The sequence below is a fragment of the Aythya fuligula genome, chromosome Z (genome assembly GCF_009819795.1).
Source record: "Aythya fuligula isolate bAytFul2 chromosome Z, bAytFul2.pri, whole genome shotgun sequence".
Lineage (NCBI taxonomy): Eukaryota > Metazoa > Chordata > Aves > Anseriformes > Anatidae > Aythya > Aythya fuligula.
In genome coordinates this window covers 43,936,702-43,955,291 of record NC_045593.1, presented here as the reverse complement: position 1 = coordinate 43,955,291, position 18,590 = coordinate 43,936,702, and the positions used below count along the sequence as shown (strand labels likewise).

The window sequence follows — 18,590 nt, the reverse complement described above, 5'->3', positions numbered from 1 at the left end:
CAGTTACCTCTACTGCAGCAAGAAAAAAAAAAAAAAAAATCACAGTGCAAATCATGCTGTCTAGGAAGAAGGAATAAGCAGAAACTGCAATTCCGCTAAACATTATGGGCTGAAAAGTAAGCCTGATGCAAGAAATAACCTTGCTAAAGAGTCCATGCATTTCAATAGATAACTCCAGTCACAAACGTAGAGATGCACTTGTACTTTCAGAAGCATCCAGAAATAATCAAGCCACAGGTTTTCCTAAAAAGTGTGAGTTTTCTTTGCTAGAATAAAATTTATTTTCACTCTAAGCATTTGTCACATTCAAAGAGAATTCTGGTGAAATAGAAAGGAAAGTGGATTGCGTTCCCACAAAAGAACGAATGTATTTCAACTAGTACATAAAAGAAATAGTGTGTGCATATCCCAACAGAAGATTGAGAATCCGAAGAGCTTGGCTGGGCCAATTCCAAGTTGCAAAGTTGACTTGGGCTACACTCTCTCCAAGTGCCAGGAAAAGCAAAAAAATTTCACCTACACCATTCATTACACCATTCATTGTCTCCTGAGAAAAGAAAAGCAGTAAAAAGCCAGTGCATGACACTGGACAAAACACATTACCCCTGCGTCATATGACACTGACAGCTCTGCAGATCTTCATAGGATAAGAATAAGAGCCATCACAAGACAATGACTTACTTTGAATTTAGTACATGCTCCCTTTGAATTTTAAAAGCAATCTGATCTCTTAGGCTTTATTAATTTTTTTTTTATTATTATTTTTTTTGGTAGGTAAATTCACGTATTTTGCCAACCAAAGCAGTTTATTAAAGACTATCCCACCCAAGAGTCCTGCACGTGGATGAACTTGCTGCATCTGAACCTGACCCAAAGAACAGCTCATTATTTAATTATCATCTTCTCTGTCGCTTGGATCTTATCACACTAAAATGCAGCTATTCAAGAGTCAAGATAGCTTCTTCATCCTGTCTTCAGTGTTCAACCACTAAGAACCCTGGTGAGACGGTGATAGGAAAAACACAAATGAGCTGGAATAGGGGAAACTGACAGAGAAACACAGGGAAAAGGGACTCAGAAAAGTAAAAGAAAATGAACTGAGAAACCAGTTGCACTACGTAAAGATTAAGCTATTGGAAGAGTTCTGACATACACCACCATAACCCAGATCCATTACTTAAACACAGTTATTACACATCGAAATCTGACATCGCAATTTTAATCATAAAAACATTTACCCAGAACCTCCCACTACAGTGGAGGAGCTACAGAACTCTGATATAACTTACAGTGTCACATAAAAATATATTAGTGTATTGCATTCTGTAGTAAACCTCAGCTAGTGTAAAACAGTTCAGCTCTGCTGAAGTCAGTGAAGCTACCAACACAGGTTACACCAAAAAAAGATCTGAACATAATCACAGAATCTAAAAAAAAAAAAAAAAAAAAAAAAAAAAAAAAAAGATATGGAAGGAAGAAGCAACATAAATGTATAGTCTTTATCTTTCTCTTATTATGTCCCTTAAAAGTTAAAAAAAAAAAAAAAAAGAAGGGGGGGGGGGCAGACAGACACAACCATACTTTACTCTGAGATGGTTGCAGTCTCTTTACGGTGAATGTGGTAGATGATTTAAGATGCCACCTTCTAACTAACTGAAAGAACCAAAAAGAACCATCAGCTGTCCATAATTGCACTTCAGGTAGGAATGCAGAACATTGGGTTACCCAGTGAATTGTAACTAGCTCAGAACAATAGCTGCTATGCAATACATTTGTTAAAACACTCTCAGTCCAGAATATGACAGTAAAGAATATTTCATACAGTTGAAAATCCTTGCAGAAAGAATGGACAGATGTAATTTACCATGAGCAGGTTCCCTTATGCTTCCTTACTTGCTTAACAAGACTATTTTAAGTCAAGCTTGTGCAACTATTTCATGGCAGTAAGAAAGAAAAAAGTACAGTGACTAGTTCTACACTTTCAGGGGAAGTTGTTCTTCTGTTTAATTTAGAGGCAGATTTGAAATAAAACCTCTTCCCCAACTGAATGCTATTTTTACTTTCTTCACAACTACTCTACCTTGATGTTACTTATCATCAAACATTAATACTCTAAAAGCTCTGACTCGCAGTGGGCGACACTGAGAAATGTAATTTGCCTGCCTGCCCTTCAGAACATCCACCCTGTTCTTTAACTGAAGGTTTTATCGTAGCACAGAAGAAAAACATCCTGACTCATGGCTGGCTGAAGTCACATGAGGGGCTTGGAAGCTCCCCCTGTGCACCACAGCAAAGTGCAGTGCCACCAAACTGTGGCTGGATAACACCCAATCAGATCACACACAGCAGCTCACAAATACCAATTACTACCTCAAACCAAACCCTCAGCTGTCTACAGTAGTATTCACTTGATTATGCTATAGCATTCTGTCTCTCCTTCAGTGAGTCATCAGTAAACCGTATTTGTTTTTAGACCTTCAATTTCATCTCCTCTTTGTAAACTACTGATTAATTCTGATAAAGGCATTCAGAATCATACACCTACTGAGTGCACACTACAACCTATAATAACATGTTCATCTCAGCATACTTCAACAGCTATTGAACAATGCCACACACTCATGCTTCACAGTTTCTGTAACATTATTGAAAGGATAATTTAAAATTTCATTGTGAAAGAGTTAACTCTTCCATGTTCTTTTTTAAGAACATGTTCTTCTTTTCTGCTCCTTACACATGTGAAAGACTATAGATTAAGTTTGTACAAAGCCGGGAAAGCAACCTGAAAGCAATTGAACTATGAGAGCAAAAATAGAAAGCATATTCTGCACTTTAAAATAAATGAGCTTCTTTTGTGCTTTAGCAGCTCAAAAAAGTATCTCACTCTAACTTTCAAATGTCTTAAAAAAAAAAAAAAAAAAAAAAAAAGCAGAATTCTGTATCCCTATCTTATCTAATTTACCCTATTTCCTCTTTACTAATGTACATTAATGTACATTACTTCATTTGGAGCTACAAGTTCATGCTGGAAAAAGTTACTGCACCCTAGTCTTGACAACATAGATGCAAAGATGCAAGCAAACATTGTAATTCAGCTTCAGAAGTATTTCTGTTGCCAGAAAGCTCCCTTTATGGGAAACATATTTTCTTAACACTCTAAAAAATAAATCAATTATATGTTTACCTTTGGTTCACACAGCTGTGGAAAAAAATAAAAAAATAATAATAATAAAAAAAAGTTTTGAAATGTATTAAACATTCTCTAGTCAAATTAAATGTTTCTGAACTTTGGGAAAACTTAATATGCTGAGATATTTTTTCACTAAATCTTTAGGGAGAAGGCAGCACACTCCAGACATTGAACTGCCAGCAGATCAGTTATCGTTTAATGACAGGTCACTTATGTCCCTAGTCTACACTACTGTGAGAGCTGTATGTGACATCCACAATTAAACACTGCAAAGTTCCCTAGTGCTGTATTTTCTTACAAAATCAAATGTCAAACCAAGTTCATCAAAAGGCAAGCTAAAACTTACAGACATTTTCAGCACACCTGGGCTGATTTATGGTTATGCATCAAAATCATGCAAAATTTTGTAAGCTTGACACAATACTTGATGAAACTTGGCAGATTCAAATGGGTTTCATTTGCAGCCCCTCTGAAACCAAACTTAAAATAATGCTTGAGGGGTGTGAACTCACATAGTTTGAAAATGAAGCATAGAGCTATACAATGCTGCATATCAGGAATGCCAGGTTTCAGACAGATGTAGGGACCAATGACATAATCTCTACTCAAGCAAGAAATCTTTATATGTAGGACCACGCTCCCCCTAGGAGGGAAACTCTAACAGCATGCAATGAGTATAATACAGACACATACAAGCAGAAATTTCTCTACAGATATACAGGCTCAATCTTATTACTGTTATTTATTCTGTATTGCTCTCCTCATCTGGTATTATCCATGCCAGATGTCATTAGGCCAATGTCAAGAAACAGAACTTTGACAGCTGAAAAAGTGTGTCCTGACTCAGGAAAGAGGCACAGCATCTGATTAGTCCACCATGGACTTACCCAGAATTCAGCAGTTACACAAACACGTGCTCAACTCCTTGCCTCTTTGGTGTCTCCTGATAAATTGTGAGCAAGTACTGTTGTTTTTGTTGTGTTTTTGTTTGTTTGTTTGTTTGTTGTTTTGTTTGTTTGTTTGTTTGTTTCTGTGAGTCACCCTGTATACCACAAAGAGTGGAAAATCAATTGCAACTATCCCAGGCTCCTTAAGTCCTTTAGGGTAATTTTTCCTCTCATCTACAGTGTTTGGCAGAGAAAACTAAATCATAGAATCATAGAATATCCCAAGTTGGGAGGGATCAATAAGGATTATCAAGTCCCACTCTTGGTGCAACACAGGTCTACCCAAATATTCAGACCATATGAATAACAGCACAGTCCAAACGCTTCTTAAACTCTGGCAGGCTCGGTGCTGTGACCACTGCCCTGGGGAGCCTGTCCCAGTGCCCGACCACCCTCTCTGTGGGTAGAACCTTTCCCTAACCCCCGGCCTGACCCTCCCCTGTCCCAGCTCCATGATGTTCCCTCAGGTCCTGTTGCTGTCGGAGAGAGCAGAGCTCAGCGCCTGCCCCTCCTCTCCTCTCGTGAGGGAGCTGCAGGCCGCCATGAGGTCTCCCCTCAACCTCCTCTCCTCTGGGCTGAGCAAACCAAGGGACCTCAGACACTCCTCATATGTCTCCCATCTAGGCCCTTCACCATCTTAGTAGCCCTAAAGAAGGTACCTATCTACATGCCAGCACAGGCACTCTAGAACTGACAGAATTAACTCTGGGATCTTCTTTGGCAGCCACTGGAACACACATTTTTTGAGAGGCATACACACAAATTCTTCTTTTCACATATCCCACAGTCAGATAACACACTGTTCAGGGCTATCCGAACTAGATGTCTCGTGGCAAAGGTCAGTGAGAACAGTTAGCTTGAAGAATTCCTTGTCCTTGACATTGTGGCTGCACCACCGGCCAGGAGACGGAGGGACTCAGACATTGACTACATGCCAAAATACTATGATACTATCCAATCAGTAGTGTCCAATAAGAAGCAAGCAGTTGCCATTGGGAATTGCTTCTCCAACCCTGACATCTTGAACAATTAGTGCCATTTCACAAACTTAAAGTAGGAGAAAGGAAGAATTCACTGGTGATCTCATTCTGGTTCTCATGCTGCAGGGGCAGATCCATACTCTTGCTTATGACTACAACTGCCTGGGAAGTGGAAACCCTACAGTTTACCAGCCAGCCTTAGTTCACTCTACAGAATGCAAACATGAAGGCAAAATTAAAAATAAATAAATATGTCTGCAATGCAGAGTTTAAGGAAACAGTTACTATATTTAGAGGCAAGGAAACTGAAACATAATGCACCCTTGGGCTTACTTACATCTTTGGTTTGGCTTCAAGGTGTTTGTTTTCTTCTCTTCAAATAGCACACTACCAGATCTAGCCAACTCTCAAGACACTTCATGCAGCTATCCAGATTTAAGATTCATGCCCTTGACAAGCTCCACATTCAGAACTACTTTCCACAAAATGAATGCAGAGTTTATTTAAGTATTTTCTCCATCAGGATCACTATTCAGAGACCTGTCCTCCCTGCTGAGCTCCATGAAGTTCACATGGTTGATATTTCACCAAGGCATCAATTTTTGACATTTCTCCAGAGGTCAGTTGACAGCTAAAGTCTAGCTTATCCTTAGCAAAGATGTTTTGTAAATGCTGCTATTATTTGTTGATATACTCAGAAAGAAGTATCAAGCTGGACAGACAATAAGCTATTAAATCAAAAAATATATCTTAATCACTGACTTTATACTTATCTACAAAGTACATTTTACCTACTGCACAAGAAATCATCTCTGCAGAATGTCAAGAAGAGGCTTAAACTGCTATACAGGTCCTTTATAACATACACTAAAAATAAGACATTATATAAACATACAGAAGAAGAGTAGTGAATGTGGTTCTTTATTAGTTCTCTAAAGAGAGCACACATAAGAGTAAACAAGCTCTTTTTTTCTTCTTCTTTTTTAACTTGATAGTAAGAAAAAGCATCTTGAAGGGACATATAAATGTGTCCTGGTTTCAGTTAGGACAGAGTTAATTTTCCTCCTGGTATCTGGTAGGGTGCTATGTTTTGGATTAGGACGAGAAGAGTGCTGATAACATGCTGATGTTTTAATTGTTGCAGAGCAGTGCTTATACTAAGCCAAGGACATTTCAGCTTCTCACTCTGTCCTGCCAGCAGGCAGGCAGGGGGTGCAGCTAGAGCTGGGAGGGGACAGACCCAGAACAGCTGACCCAAACTGGCCAAAGGGGTATTCCATACCATATGGTGTCACACTAAACAATATATAGGGGTGGCTAGCTGGGGTAGGGGGGCCCGGCTGCTCGGCGTTAGGCTGCATATCAGTCAGCGGGTGGTGAGCAATTGCATTGTGCATCACTTGTTTCATACACATTATTAGTAGTACTACTATTATCATCATTATTGTTATTATTATTTTTTTTATTAATATTTTTCTGTCTTAATAAACTGTCTTCTTCTCAACTCACAGGCTTCACTTTCCCATTTCTCTCCCCCATTCCAGAGAGGGAGGGGGGAGGGTGAGCAAACAGCTCTGTGGTGTTTAGCTGCTGGCCAGATTAAACCACAACAAAATGCAAAAAAATATATGTGACAATTCTTTTTCCCACAAAATCACCTACTGTAGTGACTTTTCAAAGAATAGTAACACAATTGCTCTCTTTTTCAGCACTTGTACACACTACCTCTGTAGCTGTTACTGGCCCGGATGCAAAATGAAAATGGAAAAACATCATTCTGTAACAGCACAGTAAAATTGCTCCTAACCATCCTTTAGATGTGTCTTTTTAGTTCTCTCGGTGAACGAAAACATTAAAGCGTTTTGGTTGATGTCAAAACCTTTGAATTCTTTTCTTTCCAGGCATCCAAGCTCAGGCAGTGACTTTGTGGAGGGATGTCTTAAGTGAGTTGCACATCCTTCAGGTAGATAAGTACTTGTTGACATAAATCAGTCTGCTTCACAACTGTTCAGGTCCTTTTCCTGTCTTCAAGTTTTGACGTGTTCAGTATTCCCCGAGTCTTTTTAATTCAACACAAGAAAGTACCTCTGAAATTCCCTCTGAGGTCAGTTATCCTCCCACATATATTATTTCCACTGTTTGACACAGATTTATTCAATTTTAAAGTACTGGCTCTTGAAATGTCACATATTCTGTTCAGTCTTTTCTGATATTCACCGGATCATCAAGACATATGACCATACCTGGTATGCCTTCCATTGTACCACTCACTGTGTGCAATACATCTTGCACCAAATACAGATCAAAAGGTAGTACTTCCAACTGATGAAGTGAAACTACAGAACTTGAAGCCATCTATTCCGGAAAATCCACCTGTATCCTGTTAATGCTTTAAGTTTGCTGAATAATTTGACTCCTAACATCTCAAATAATATTCCCCTTTCCAAACCCCTCCCCCCCCCCAAAAAAAAAATAAATCGTCCTTGCTCTGATTTTAAATTTTGAGAATCTACATATGGTTATAATCTCTATCCTTTTTCTCTGCAACCCCTTTTCCCTTTCAAAAGGGATACAGGTTGTCTTTCTGAATTTCCATTATACCAACTTACTTGATGTTTACCTCCCTCTTGTAAGCTCAAAACAGGTTGCCACCTTCAGTATATCAACATCAATCTTACTGTTTGTATTTAGCTAATGCATTTCACAGAGAACATTTCAACAACATTCAAATTACTTCTCTGCCACAATCTTCCAGGGGTATTCTTTGCTATTCCACATTTATGGTTTCCTATTTCTCTTTCTGTTATCACATTTATTTTCATTCTGTTCTCTGTCCTGTCCATTTCTCTTCACTTAATTGGCCAATCTACTGAATTTATAGCTTCTTCCATTAGCATTCCTAAAAACACCACTTTCTCTTCACTTGAGAAATCCTGTTCTTCGCTTAATGTAAGTAGTTTCTTACTTTCACTGAATATATTAGCATAATTATGTGTTTTTTACACTTTCTGAGCATTTGTCAGTATCCAAAGTATTTCTAATACTCATGCTGACTAGCACATTGCTGTCATTTTCTTCATAACCTTCCATGTTCATGTACTTGGCCAACATGATTTGGGGGAAATCCTCCCATGCAACGGTACATGCAGACCCATGTTCTGTGCCTTTCCTTCAGGTTTCTAGTTGTATTTCTCTTCATTCTGCTGCTTGACATATATATATTGCCTTTTCAAAAGTGAGATCAACTTGACTTAAAATGCATTCATGAACATAATTCCGTAATCTTTATTGCTATACTTTAGGAAAGTCTACTCTTTTGTAAGTGACAATTTTCCATTTTAACATAACTTCTAGTCTTTGAATGGCTTCTCTACTATTTTCCTTTTAAACTATACTCTCACCCTGCATATACTTCTTTCAGAAGGTGATGGTTTTTTTTGTTTGTTTGTTTGTTTGTTTGTTTTTTTGTTTTTTTGTTTTTTTTTTTTTTTGCTATTGTGGTCTTCAAACTATTTCACCATTTCTACAAACTCACCTTCTTCTTCTCTACTATTAACTTCACAGCATTCTTCATTTACCTTCACAGCTTTCGCCCCTGCCACTGTTTAAGAATAGAGTAATACTTTTCTCATCTACCAAGCTGTTTATCCTTATGGCTCTTGTAACCAAACCACACAGCTGCACACACTTTTCAGCACTCCTTCAGTTTACATACCTTTTGCAACTTTACCAATCCCCAGGATGTATGAAGTGCAACTACACAACACTGGGCAGATATTTCAATGATATCTCCGATTTTGTAGGTCTCTTATCTACTAAGCCTTGCATGAACAGCAAAAACTGTTCATACAACCAGCCAAGAAAGCAGACAGAACAAGTGCCCCATCTCCATGCAAACAGGAATGGAGGGTTGGGAAAAATGTTAAGGGCAGGGAAGATCAACATAATCTTCCTTTGACTCACTCCCATCTCCAAGACAAGTGGTATCTATTTCTGTAGCTGTGACACCTAAGTCCACGTCCCCCAGATGACAAAAGCTCCAGACAACAAGACAACTACTGAACATAAATATGGTCCAGAGGATCTGCAGTACTGCAGTGATGTCTAGAGCTGAACAAAACAACAACAACAAAAAAAAATCAGATGCAGATTTGAGAATTTGAGATTTGTGCCAAATCAAAATGTTTGTAAATCTATTTGCATCTGACCTGAAAAGTTTGAAGTTTTGTGTACATATGTCAGTATGTATGCAATACACAATATTGAAGAGATACTTAAATTCCTTCCACTTTAAACTGTAAAATACTTCAGCATAAGCCTAAGTACACTACTTACTCCCACTGAAGTCAAAAGAACAGCTCCCAGCAGGAGAGTACTGTACTGTGTTTACCAGGTGAAGATCACTGTATGCATAATGAGTTCCAAAAACAGTTTTTAGAAATTAGGCAGATGCAAGTCTGGAGGGAGAAATAGGAGATAAATAAGCAATAGCCTGTTCACCTGCCTATCCAAAATAAAATGGAATCTCACCCTCCAAAACTAGACCCATATTCACCAAATAGGTTTCCACTGATTTAAAAATAAAAATAAAAATAAAAGCCTCTCTGTGTGAGGTAGAAGACCACAGGTTTGTGAGAACCACTGAATACAGCTATTCACCACAGTCCAAGAGTACCAGGTTCAATTCTTACCTCTTCCTGAGGGAACGTGATCCCAGTCTCTCAAAAGACACCATAAAGCACCATAAAGCACTCTGAGAAAGGGCTGCCTCAACCCTACCTGTTCATGCGGCTCTCATTTCTGCCATCACTGAACACTCAGGAGAGCAGGACCCAGATATATCACTGCACCAACGAGGATCATGGTCATTTAGCTAAACAGGCTGTCCTGCTCTCTGGCTCAGAAGTACATTTAAACACTCCAGACCAAGTAAGGCGACTCAGACAAGAAGAATCAAGGCAAATCCACATCTGTATGCCACACAGGACAGTAGTTGTGATACTGATGTGCAAGACCCAGGTTCTGACCAATGCTCTGCTGTGAGCTGAGACAGTCCCAACGTGTTCTACGGAAGAGGTTTGCTTGGACCGCCCAAACAACTCACTCCACAGCCTGACACTGCTCGCTGGAGGAAAGCTCTTGCATTTCCACTTACCTCACTGAACTAAGTCCCCCAGGTTTTCTTACTGAGAGTGGAAGAGGGGGCCTCCATCAGGTAATTCACAGTAGGAATCTAATTTAGCCTCCTGAATCACTTCCTGGAAGAAGCGGGCTCTCCGCTGCTGACAGGAGAGAAGCCAGATGCTTTAAGTGCCTTTGCTGCACAGTCTGCAAGGAGTTGCCAGATTTTAAATGCTGAGGCCTGGGACAGTCCCAGACATGCTGAGCAAGTCCAGTGCGTGACACTTGCAGCACATGCTGTGAAGTCTCCCAGTGCATGCCCATAAGTCTGACATGCCCAGTATGAGCACTTGATTTATCTGCACATGCTCGCTGTGCTGTCTGGCATTTAGAAAATCAGACAGTTGTTGCAAAAGAATGGGAAAAGTCACGTCCTATGTACGCTTCATGTGGGATACAGCATCTGATTGTGTAATATGCGTTTCACAGAGTATCTGCTGAATATGGCCCTAATTATTTTTATATGTATGGTTCAGAAACAAAAAAGGTAAAAATAAATTCATTTAAATCTGAAACTGGGAGATTTCTTTTGTCCCAACAGTCAAACCACAAGGTAAAACAGATAACTCGCCTGGCCCCAAATAGAGCTTCATCATGGGACTCTTCCATAGGAAGCCCAGAGGTGTCACCATTTCACTGCTTTAACGTTTCAGCAATGGGCTAACTTTGATTAATGCACTGTCCTTCTTTTATTTAAACATCAGGCAGGTGTATATAGTGGACCATGTATTCTCTGTGGATCTCGTATAAGCTTTTGAAGCGACTGTAGTTGCCACTCTTTTGCATGGGGAAGTACTCTAAAATACTCATTCTCAACTTCCTGTTGACTCAACATATTTAGTCTTCACATAGTAGGAAAATGCAGGGGAGCAAAGAAAACTCCCAGACAAGCATACATCAAGCAATGGAGTAACAGCCCCCTTCTCTTCCAAAAGTAAGTCAGGCAGGAAAATGTTTGAACTGGTTATTTTCATGCCTTAGTTATGTCCTCTGAACTACTTTGCATTGGTGAAATGCCAACTCTGTCAAGTTTTGCCATTGACTTTAATGAGTTCAGAAAGCAAGCCTCAGTTTTCCCCTAAAATAAAAGGCATCAAGTGAAGGACCTTGCTGGATCATGATCAGGAGGCTTAGCAAAAGGCTGGTTCGAGTCACACTGTTTAAAGATTACAATCTTTTAAAATGCCTCTAAAAATGCCTTTGGCCTTGGGTTTGTCTTGCTCTACTTTACCTTAGTTCTGCAAAAAGTCTCATTTCTTAAGGCCTTGACTAGGAACCAAAAATATTGACCTGAAACCTGATCTTCAAGAACATATCCTACCAATGACAACCCATGCCAGAAACAAGAACAGCTGAATTGCTATGAAATATGTTTAACAGTTTCAGCTATAACTTCTGTCAATAATCAACATTCAATGCAGGTCGTTTTCTTCCAGGAAAATTTTAAAAAATTGCATATTCACAACAGAATTTCCATGGCATGGCTCCTTTCCCGTAAATGCATTATGGCTCTTCAATGTTATGTTAATAGTAGCTATATAAGAAACAATATCTCTGTATACATATTTCAGTGGGGTTTAAGCTTGGCTTGCTTTATGTGGTTTCTGAAAATACAGGCTCACAATCAAAAATTGAATTAAGGTGTATGCCCAATATATTTGATTTCAATAGCAGCTCTGTGCCTACATACATTTGTATAAAAAGATCTTAGCAAACACAGCGTGCAGTAACAGAGCAGTACAGGCATATGGCTTTCAAATCTCTACGAATATATTTCTCCATTTGAAATGCACATAAATGATGAATTAATACAATCAGTGCTCCACTTTTTAAAGGACAGTTTTCAAAGAGAGGCTTTTCAGGCCTAACAAGCTAAATATACATTTAACATCAATAAGCACTGAGAGGGTTTTTAGGGTTTCTAGAGTTCTCTGCTTCATTTTTCATCATTTATTACTTGTCATTACCGGCTACGCTCATCCAGCTTGGGCAAGGATATTCTGCTAGCCACCTTCACTGACATGTTGTTAGACATTGCTGCAGTGAGAGATGAAAAACACGGGAAAGAGGGAACTGCAATACAAAAAGAACATTTTTTTCCCTCTTACTTGAAAGCAATATCCAAAATGGAGAAATAAGGCTTTTGTTTAGTTATGTAAAAGTTTTTATTTTACTGTGATTTGAGATCTAGAATCTTGCTAAGCTGCCTTCTCCCTTACACTTTTGGAATTTAAAAAAAAAAAAAAAAAAAAAAAGAGAGAAATCCAGAAAAAGTCATCATAAAGATATTGCAGGGTGGACTGCCCAACTCTCTGTTTTCTTGTTAGTAGGAAAGGAAGCACAAGTTTCTTGAAAACGACATATCCAACACCAAAGCCTCAAATTCTTACAAAAGGCCTTCATTTTCATATATAAATCCCAACCTTCTCTTAAAACTCAAGTGACCAAAGACATAGAACAAGAGGCAGTGTTTTGCCAGCCCACTCCTACACAACATTGAGCACCGCCTGAAGGATGCTGCATTCCTCCAGCAAAAGCTGGTTCACACCAGCCTGCCGGAGACAGCCCCTATCAGCCCCCAAGGAGCCCATCAGTCCTTAACAACTGGAAGGAGGAGGACTAAAACAAAGCATAATGAAGATCACTGGGAGCAAAAACATCCAGCATATACAAAATCCTTTGTTTTGTGATGTCTGAAGTATTTTTAAAGCCTGGAAATTAAAAAAAAAAAAAAAAAATCTAATGCTTACTGTCAATTTACCTTAACCTGCTACCCAGATCTTTAAAAGTAGACATAAAAAAAAAAAAAAAAAAAAAAAAAAGACAAATAAGACAAATTCTTAAAATGAGCTTTTATATCACCACTGCCCCTACCCCCTGTAATAATTTGTAGCCTCATGCGTTGTATTTTACTATATAATTCCAAGTCACCAGAAATAGCTTTGCAAACCAGCCAAGCCATGTATTGCTGCAGAGTCTAAAGTTTCTTTGAAGAAGAAGGGGCTGGGGGGTGAGAAGCCTTGAAGATAGTTTTACACTATATTTAATCTACAACAGCCTAGAAATCTAAAATGAAAGAGACCCAAAATACCACCAGCACTGATCTTCATATGAATTTCAACATGCCATTTTTTTAGCGCAAGCTCACATGACTTGTTAAATAATTTACTCTATAAATTACTTATCCTGTCTTATTTATTAACAATTCTAGAGTGCTTTATATAACTGCATTAGTAATTTACTTTGTGGTTTTGAAACGTACGCGATACACAATCACCTCTGTCTTTTACTAGGCAAGAGCTAAGAAGTCACCTATTTGTTGGCAAGTAGTTCTTTCTGAAATACACTCATTAATTTCAAACCCACTTCACCTGAATAAACATAAGTCAACATACTAATGACTTGATACCAGAGCTGAAAAACTATGCCAGGAATATACTAACAGTGCAAGAAAACACTTTGAAATCAAGGTCTATGAAGTGTCTTAGACACAGGGATATACTAACAATACGTTTTACTCAATGAGAAAGTATTAGACCAGTCCTTTTACAAAAAGTCCTGAACATTTTTGAAGTGACTCATTTACTATCCTATTAATACTCTTGCTCAAGTGATCTCACTAAGAACTACTTATTTGCCATAACGCCTGGATTTAACAATGCTTATATACTCATTTTGCTCTCACCATTCTTGCTCCTTAGCTCTTAGTGTGAGCCTCAATGGCTGATAACCCTGACTTTAATGCAGGGCCTTGCCGTGGAGTTCCATTTATCTCTAATAGCATCACTAGTACCAAATAGTTATTACAATTGAGCTCTGTTACGATAGGCGATTTTAGCACTGGCACATGCTTTCCAGATCAAGGCCAGCCCATGTCAGCACCCTAACCAACTGGACAAATCTAAAATCTCACTAGAGACAGGGATTTTTTTTAATCTGCCTTTATTTATCAGAATGAGAAAACTGTGCAAAATAACAAGGAAGGGAAAGAGTGAGGAAGATGACTAAGAAAAGCACCAGGCAGAAATACTCCTATGCCCTCCCACACCAAGTTTCAGCAGCTGGGCCTCACAAGGCTAATGCAGAAGTGCTCTGAAAGTCTTTCTGCTAATTTCTGAAGATTTGGATGCAGATCCAACCAGAAATAAAGTAGTAGTTGGACTGGGAAGAGAAGACTTATTTAGCTCTAAACCACCATTTACATTGTGGGCCAAAATAGTACAGAAGCTCCCATGTACCAGGCTGTGGAGGCTGCCCTATGCATGGGACCACAGGTCTATTACTCCCACCAGCATCATGCTGGCTCTCTCCCACCTCTCAGAGCCAAGGGGAAACCTTTGCTGCCCACTTGCATCCTGCCTGCTCGGTGCCATCCACCCAGCCCGCAGCCAACAACCACAGCTGCCACATGCCCACCCTGACCATTCAGTTACCACAGAAATCCCACCACACACAACGCAGGCGAAGATCTTTATTCAGCCCATGTGCATTTGGAGTCAGTGGATGTTTTGTCTGAGATCACAGGATCCTCTCCAGTCAAGAGGAGGGCATAAGCAATAAATGAAGGATTGGTCTCAACTGGCATGCAGGAAATATAAGGGAATAAATTACTAGAAATTAAGTGTCTTATGCTTTTCTTGCTCTCATTTATACCAAGAGTAATTCCATCAGAGACCAACAGAATTGTGTTCCTGTATCTACAGAGCACATAAAAGAAAAATCAGGCCTGAAGCCTCCTAAGTAAAATGCAAAACTTCAGCCTCTTAAACTGGTTTCTTAGATAAAATAAAGAAAGATGTACAGTGTTAAAAGCATGTCTTCGCAATCTTTATATACCATGAAAGAACTGCTTCTTTACATACTCAATGCTTGCTAAGTTCCTGCAATGAAATAATGTGACAGTTACTGCAGTCCAACTTTTAATTTATGTCTGCAAACTAATTAAAGGGCCTTCATGTTTTATGTCAAAAGTACACTAGAAAAGACCATCTTAAATATGTGCAAGAACATCTCCTGAGAAATCCATGACTCAAAATTATTTTTAGAACACCAAACACAACAACATGCAATGTCACAGAATGATACAGTAGAAATTGAGAAGAACTGTAAAGACAGCGATGCTGACAAAAACATAGGGCAGAATAAAAATGAAAAGCACCAATCCAAAATGACTAGACATGTTTTAAGTTGATTGTGGCTGGAGTGCATATTTACATATGCATTTATTCCTCTGGCCTTTTAAACGGTTTAAATTCTAGGGGGAAATTGCTGCATTACCTCCAAATTGGAAGTACTAGATAATAAGGCTAGCAAAGCCTATGAAGAAGAGCAGAGATGCATAGCTTGAAGCAATTCTTTTTAATGAAGCAATCCACAGAATATTAAACAAACATCTGAAACAATAACTGCCATAACAACTCAAAAAGGTTGTTCCATTCTCATAGGTCCTAAAAATCTGCCAAAGGTAGGCCGTATATGAATAGTAGAAATGAATGCCACCAGATTTTTTGCCAGGCACACACAGGGAAATGCAGCAAGCTGACTACAACAAACTGCAGAAAGATAGCCCAGAGGTTCTAGAATTAACCTAATATCACAAAATATTTCATGGCATTTTTGTATTGTTTCTAAATAAAGATTAAAGAGGAAAAGGAAATAGAAATTAAACAGTGAGAAATCTGTATGGATTTGGATGAAAATATTCTGGATTTTTTTACAATAGAAATGTTGTGGGTAACAATCCACAAACAGCAGGGGCTGGGGAAGATAGACAAAATAGCTTTAGAAGGCTGTCCAGGTCCATTATCTGTATGCCCAGTAGCCAAAATTTTTGCTCAGTAAGTCTTTGCACCTTTTCTCAAGCAACCTATGTGGATGCCACAGAGTACAAGGCTATTAAAGGATGTAGGATTGAACATGAATCGCTACACAACTCCCTCACCGACTATCAGCTGCAGGCAAACAAGGATGGAAAAAATACAGGTGTGAGAGAAAAAAAAAAAAAAAAAAAAAAAATTTTTGCACCTTCCTTGCTAATAGTGAGGGTTTCCTAATCCTCAAACACTCTGAGAGCACAATTCTCATTCTCCTGCAGGCTCAGCGTTTTCTCCTTCCAGCCACCTTATGGAGAAGGGCAAAGCAGGCTTGCATGTCTATGGCCAGGGCAGGGAAGATAGTTTGTTCTCCCTTTCCCTTCCATTAGAATGTGCTGCATCCCTACCTTTCTCTTTTTCTTTTTATTTTATTTTATTATTTTTTTTCAGTTGAAAAAGGGAATTGAAAAGAATTGAAAAGAGGAGAGACCGGTGACGGGGGTGAAAACCACCCAGCGAAGCCCGCAGGAATAAACCGTAGCCGCGAAACTGAAATCGATGGATTAATTAAAAACCCGCTGCCGCAGCAGAGGTGAGGCAGGGGCCGGAGGCTGCAGCCCAGCGCCCACCCCGAGGATGCTCCGCGGCCGGCAGCGACCCCCGCGCCCTCCCCGCGCTCCCGGGAAGCCCCACCGGGGGCCGGCGGGATGGGTCATCCCGCCGGGCTCGCAAGGGCATCTCCGTGAGGCCGAGCCCACGGAGATGGGGCTAAATCACGGCCGGGCTCCCAGGCTCCCGGCCCCCGCAGTTGCCCGCGGAGCGAGTGCGCTCCCCCGCAGGGAAGATGCCCACCATCCCCCCGGCCCGCAGCCTTCCATCCCGGCCGTGCCGTACTCACATCTCGGTGACATTGTCGCCCTCGGCGCTCCGCTGCGGCACGGGGAAGGAGGAGATGCCCGGCACCGGCTCGGCGCACCAGATCCGCCAGGAGCTGCAGCGGCAGGACGAGGGGCAGCCCAGCGCGCCCCGCCAGCAGCCCAGCACCAGGCAGCACAAGCCCCACAGCCTCGCCAGGCCGGGGCCCGGCCTCCGCCGCCAGGACACCGTGCCTCCCCCCATCACCCCGGCGCTGCCCGACGGCCTCCTCGGGATGCTGCGGAGGGTGCGCAGCCTTCCGCGCCGCGGGCCGGCACCCCGCGGTCGGGGTTCACATGGGCGCGCCGCAGCAGCAGCCGCCACCGTGCCCGACCGGGGGCTGCGAGGGTCGCCGGGACTCAGGAGGGAGCGGGCACGGCTCGGCACGGCTCAGCACCTGCCCCGGCCCCGCGGGTGGGCAGCGGCACCGCCTGTCCCCGCGGCGGCTCCCGATGATGCTGCAAAACGCGCGGAGCGGCAGGGGCAGGTGGCGGAGGCTCCGCTTCTACCTGCGGGGACTCGGGCGGCCGCTGCCCGCGGGAGGGATGGAGAGAGGGAGGGAGGGAGGGAAAGAGAGAGGGAGGGAGGGAAAGAGGGAGGGAGGGCGGGGAGGGAGGGCGCAGCCCGCGGCGGCGGCGGCGGCGGGGCTCGGGGCGCCGTGCTCGCCGCTTTACGCACCGTCTCCTCCTCCCCTCCAGCTGATAATAAAGCAGCCCCGGCTCCTGCTCCAGCCCAAGCCGGGGAGCTGCCGGCAAAGTGACGTGAGGCTGACGCAGAGAGGGGCAGAAACTCCACAAAATGAGCCTGAAATCCAAAAAAAAAAAAAAAAAAAAAAAGACAAAAGCGACAAGGGAGGGAGGAGGGGGGAAAGGGGGGAGGAGAGGAGGGAGAGAAGGGAGGGTGCCCGAAGATTAGATACCAATAGGCAGTCTGCGCCTGAGCCTTCACTCATGCACGCACATAAACAGAGACTCGCACACGCGTACACACGCACACGGACACTCGTGCACACGCACGCACACCCCCGCGGGTGGGGAGCACCCCGCCGTCGGTGCGGGCTCCCCGCTCCGCCAGGCGCCGTCGGGGCTCCTCTCCGCGGCCCCTTACGCCCCAGGACGGGGACACCTCGCCGAGGGGCACCGGGCATACCCTCCGGGGCGGAGAACGGCGGCAGCTCTCTCTGTGGGGCGATAAAAGGGGCCACTCTAAGACCCCCGCGAGGCTGCGGACGAGCGGCCCCACGACGCTCCGCTGTTTCCCCAGACAGTCTCCTCCATCCCGCAGCATCTCCGCGGTCGGGAGAGCCGTTCTTTCGCTCTCCTTCCCCCGGCTGCGGGTTTTCGGCAGCGGTTTCGGTGCCCCGCAGCCCGCCGCAGTGCCCGGCGCTGCGCGCTCCGCAGGCGCCACCGCGCGTCCCGCCGCCGCCGTGCAGCGCCCCGGGGCCGCCAGCGCGCACCGCGATCCCCCCCGCACACGGGCACGGCTGAATAAAGTCAGAGTCCCCCGCAGCCCATCGCGGTGCTACCGCCTCGGGGCGGCTGGGGGAGGCCAGCTGTCGGAGCTG

The 18,590-nt window shown here is 42.4% G+C and overlaps 1 protein-coding gene across 6 annotated transcripts in view; it reads right to left on the bottom strand.

Annotated features, from left to right (window-relative positions):
* NTRK2 (neurotrophic receptor tyrosine kinase 2) overlaps nt 1–17,606 on the bottom strand; it is a 200,792-nt gene extending 183,186 nt beyond the window's left edge. For 2 of the 6 annotated variants that reach the window (XM_032205277.1, XM_032205278.1), the window contains exon 1: nt 17,010–17,606. In XM_032205277.1, the coding sequence (XP_032061168.1) occupies nt 17,010–17,230 (221 nt within the window). In that variant the 5' untranslated portion in view covers nt 17,231–17,606. The remainder of the gene's footprint in view (nt 1–17,009) is intronic. The other 4 variants (XM_032205280.1, XM_032205281.1, XM_032205282.1 and 1 more) reach the window with 3 other exon arrangements.
* Between the last annotated feature and the right edge of the window lie 984 nt (nt 17,607–18,590).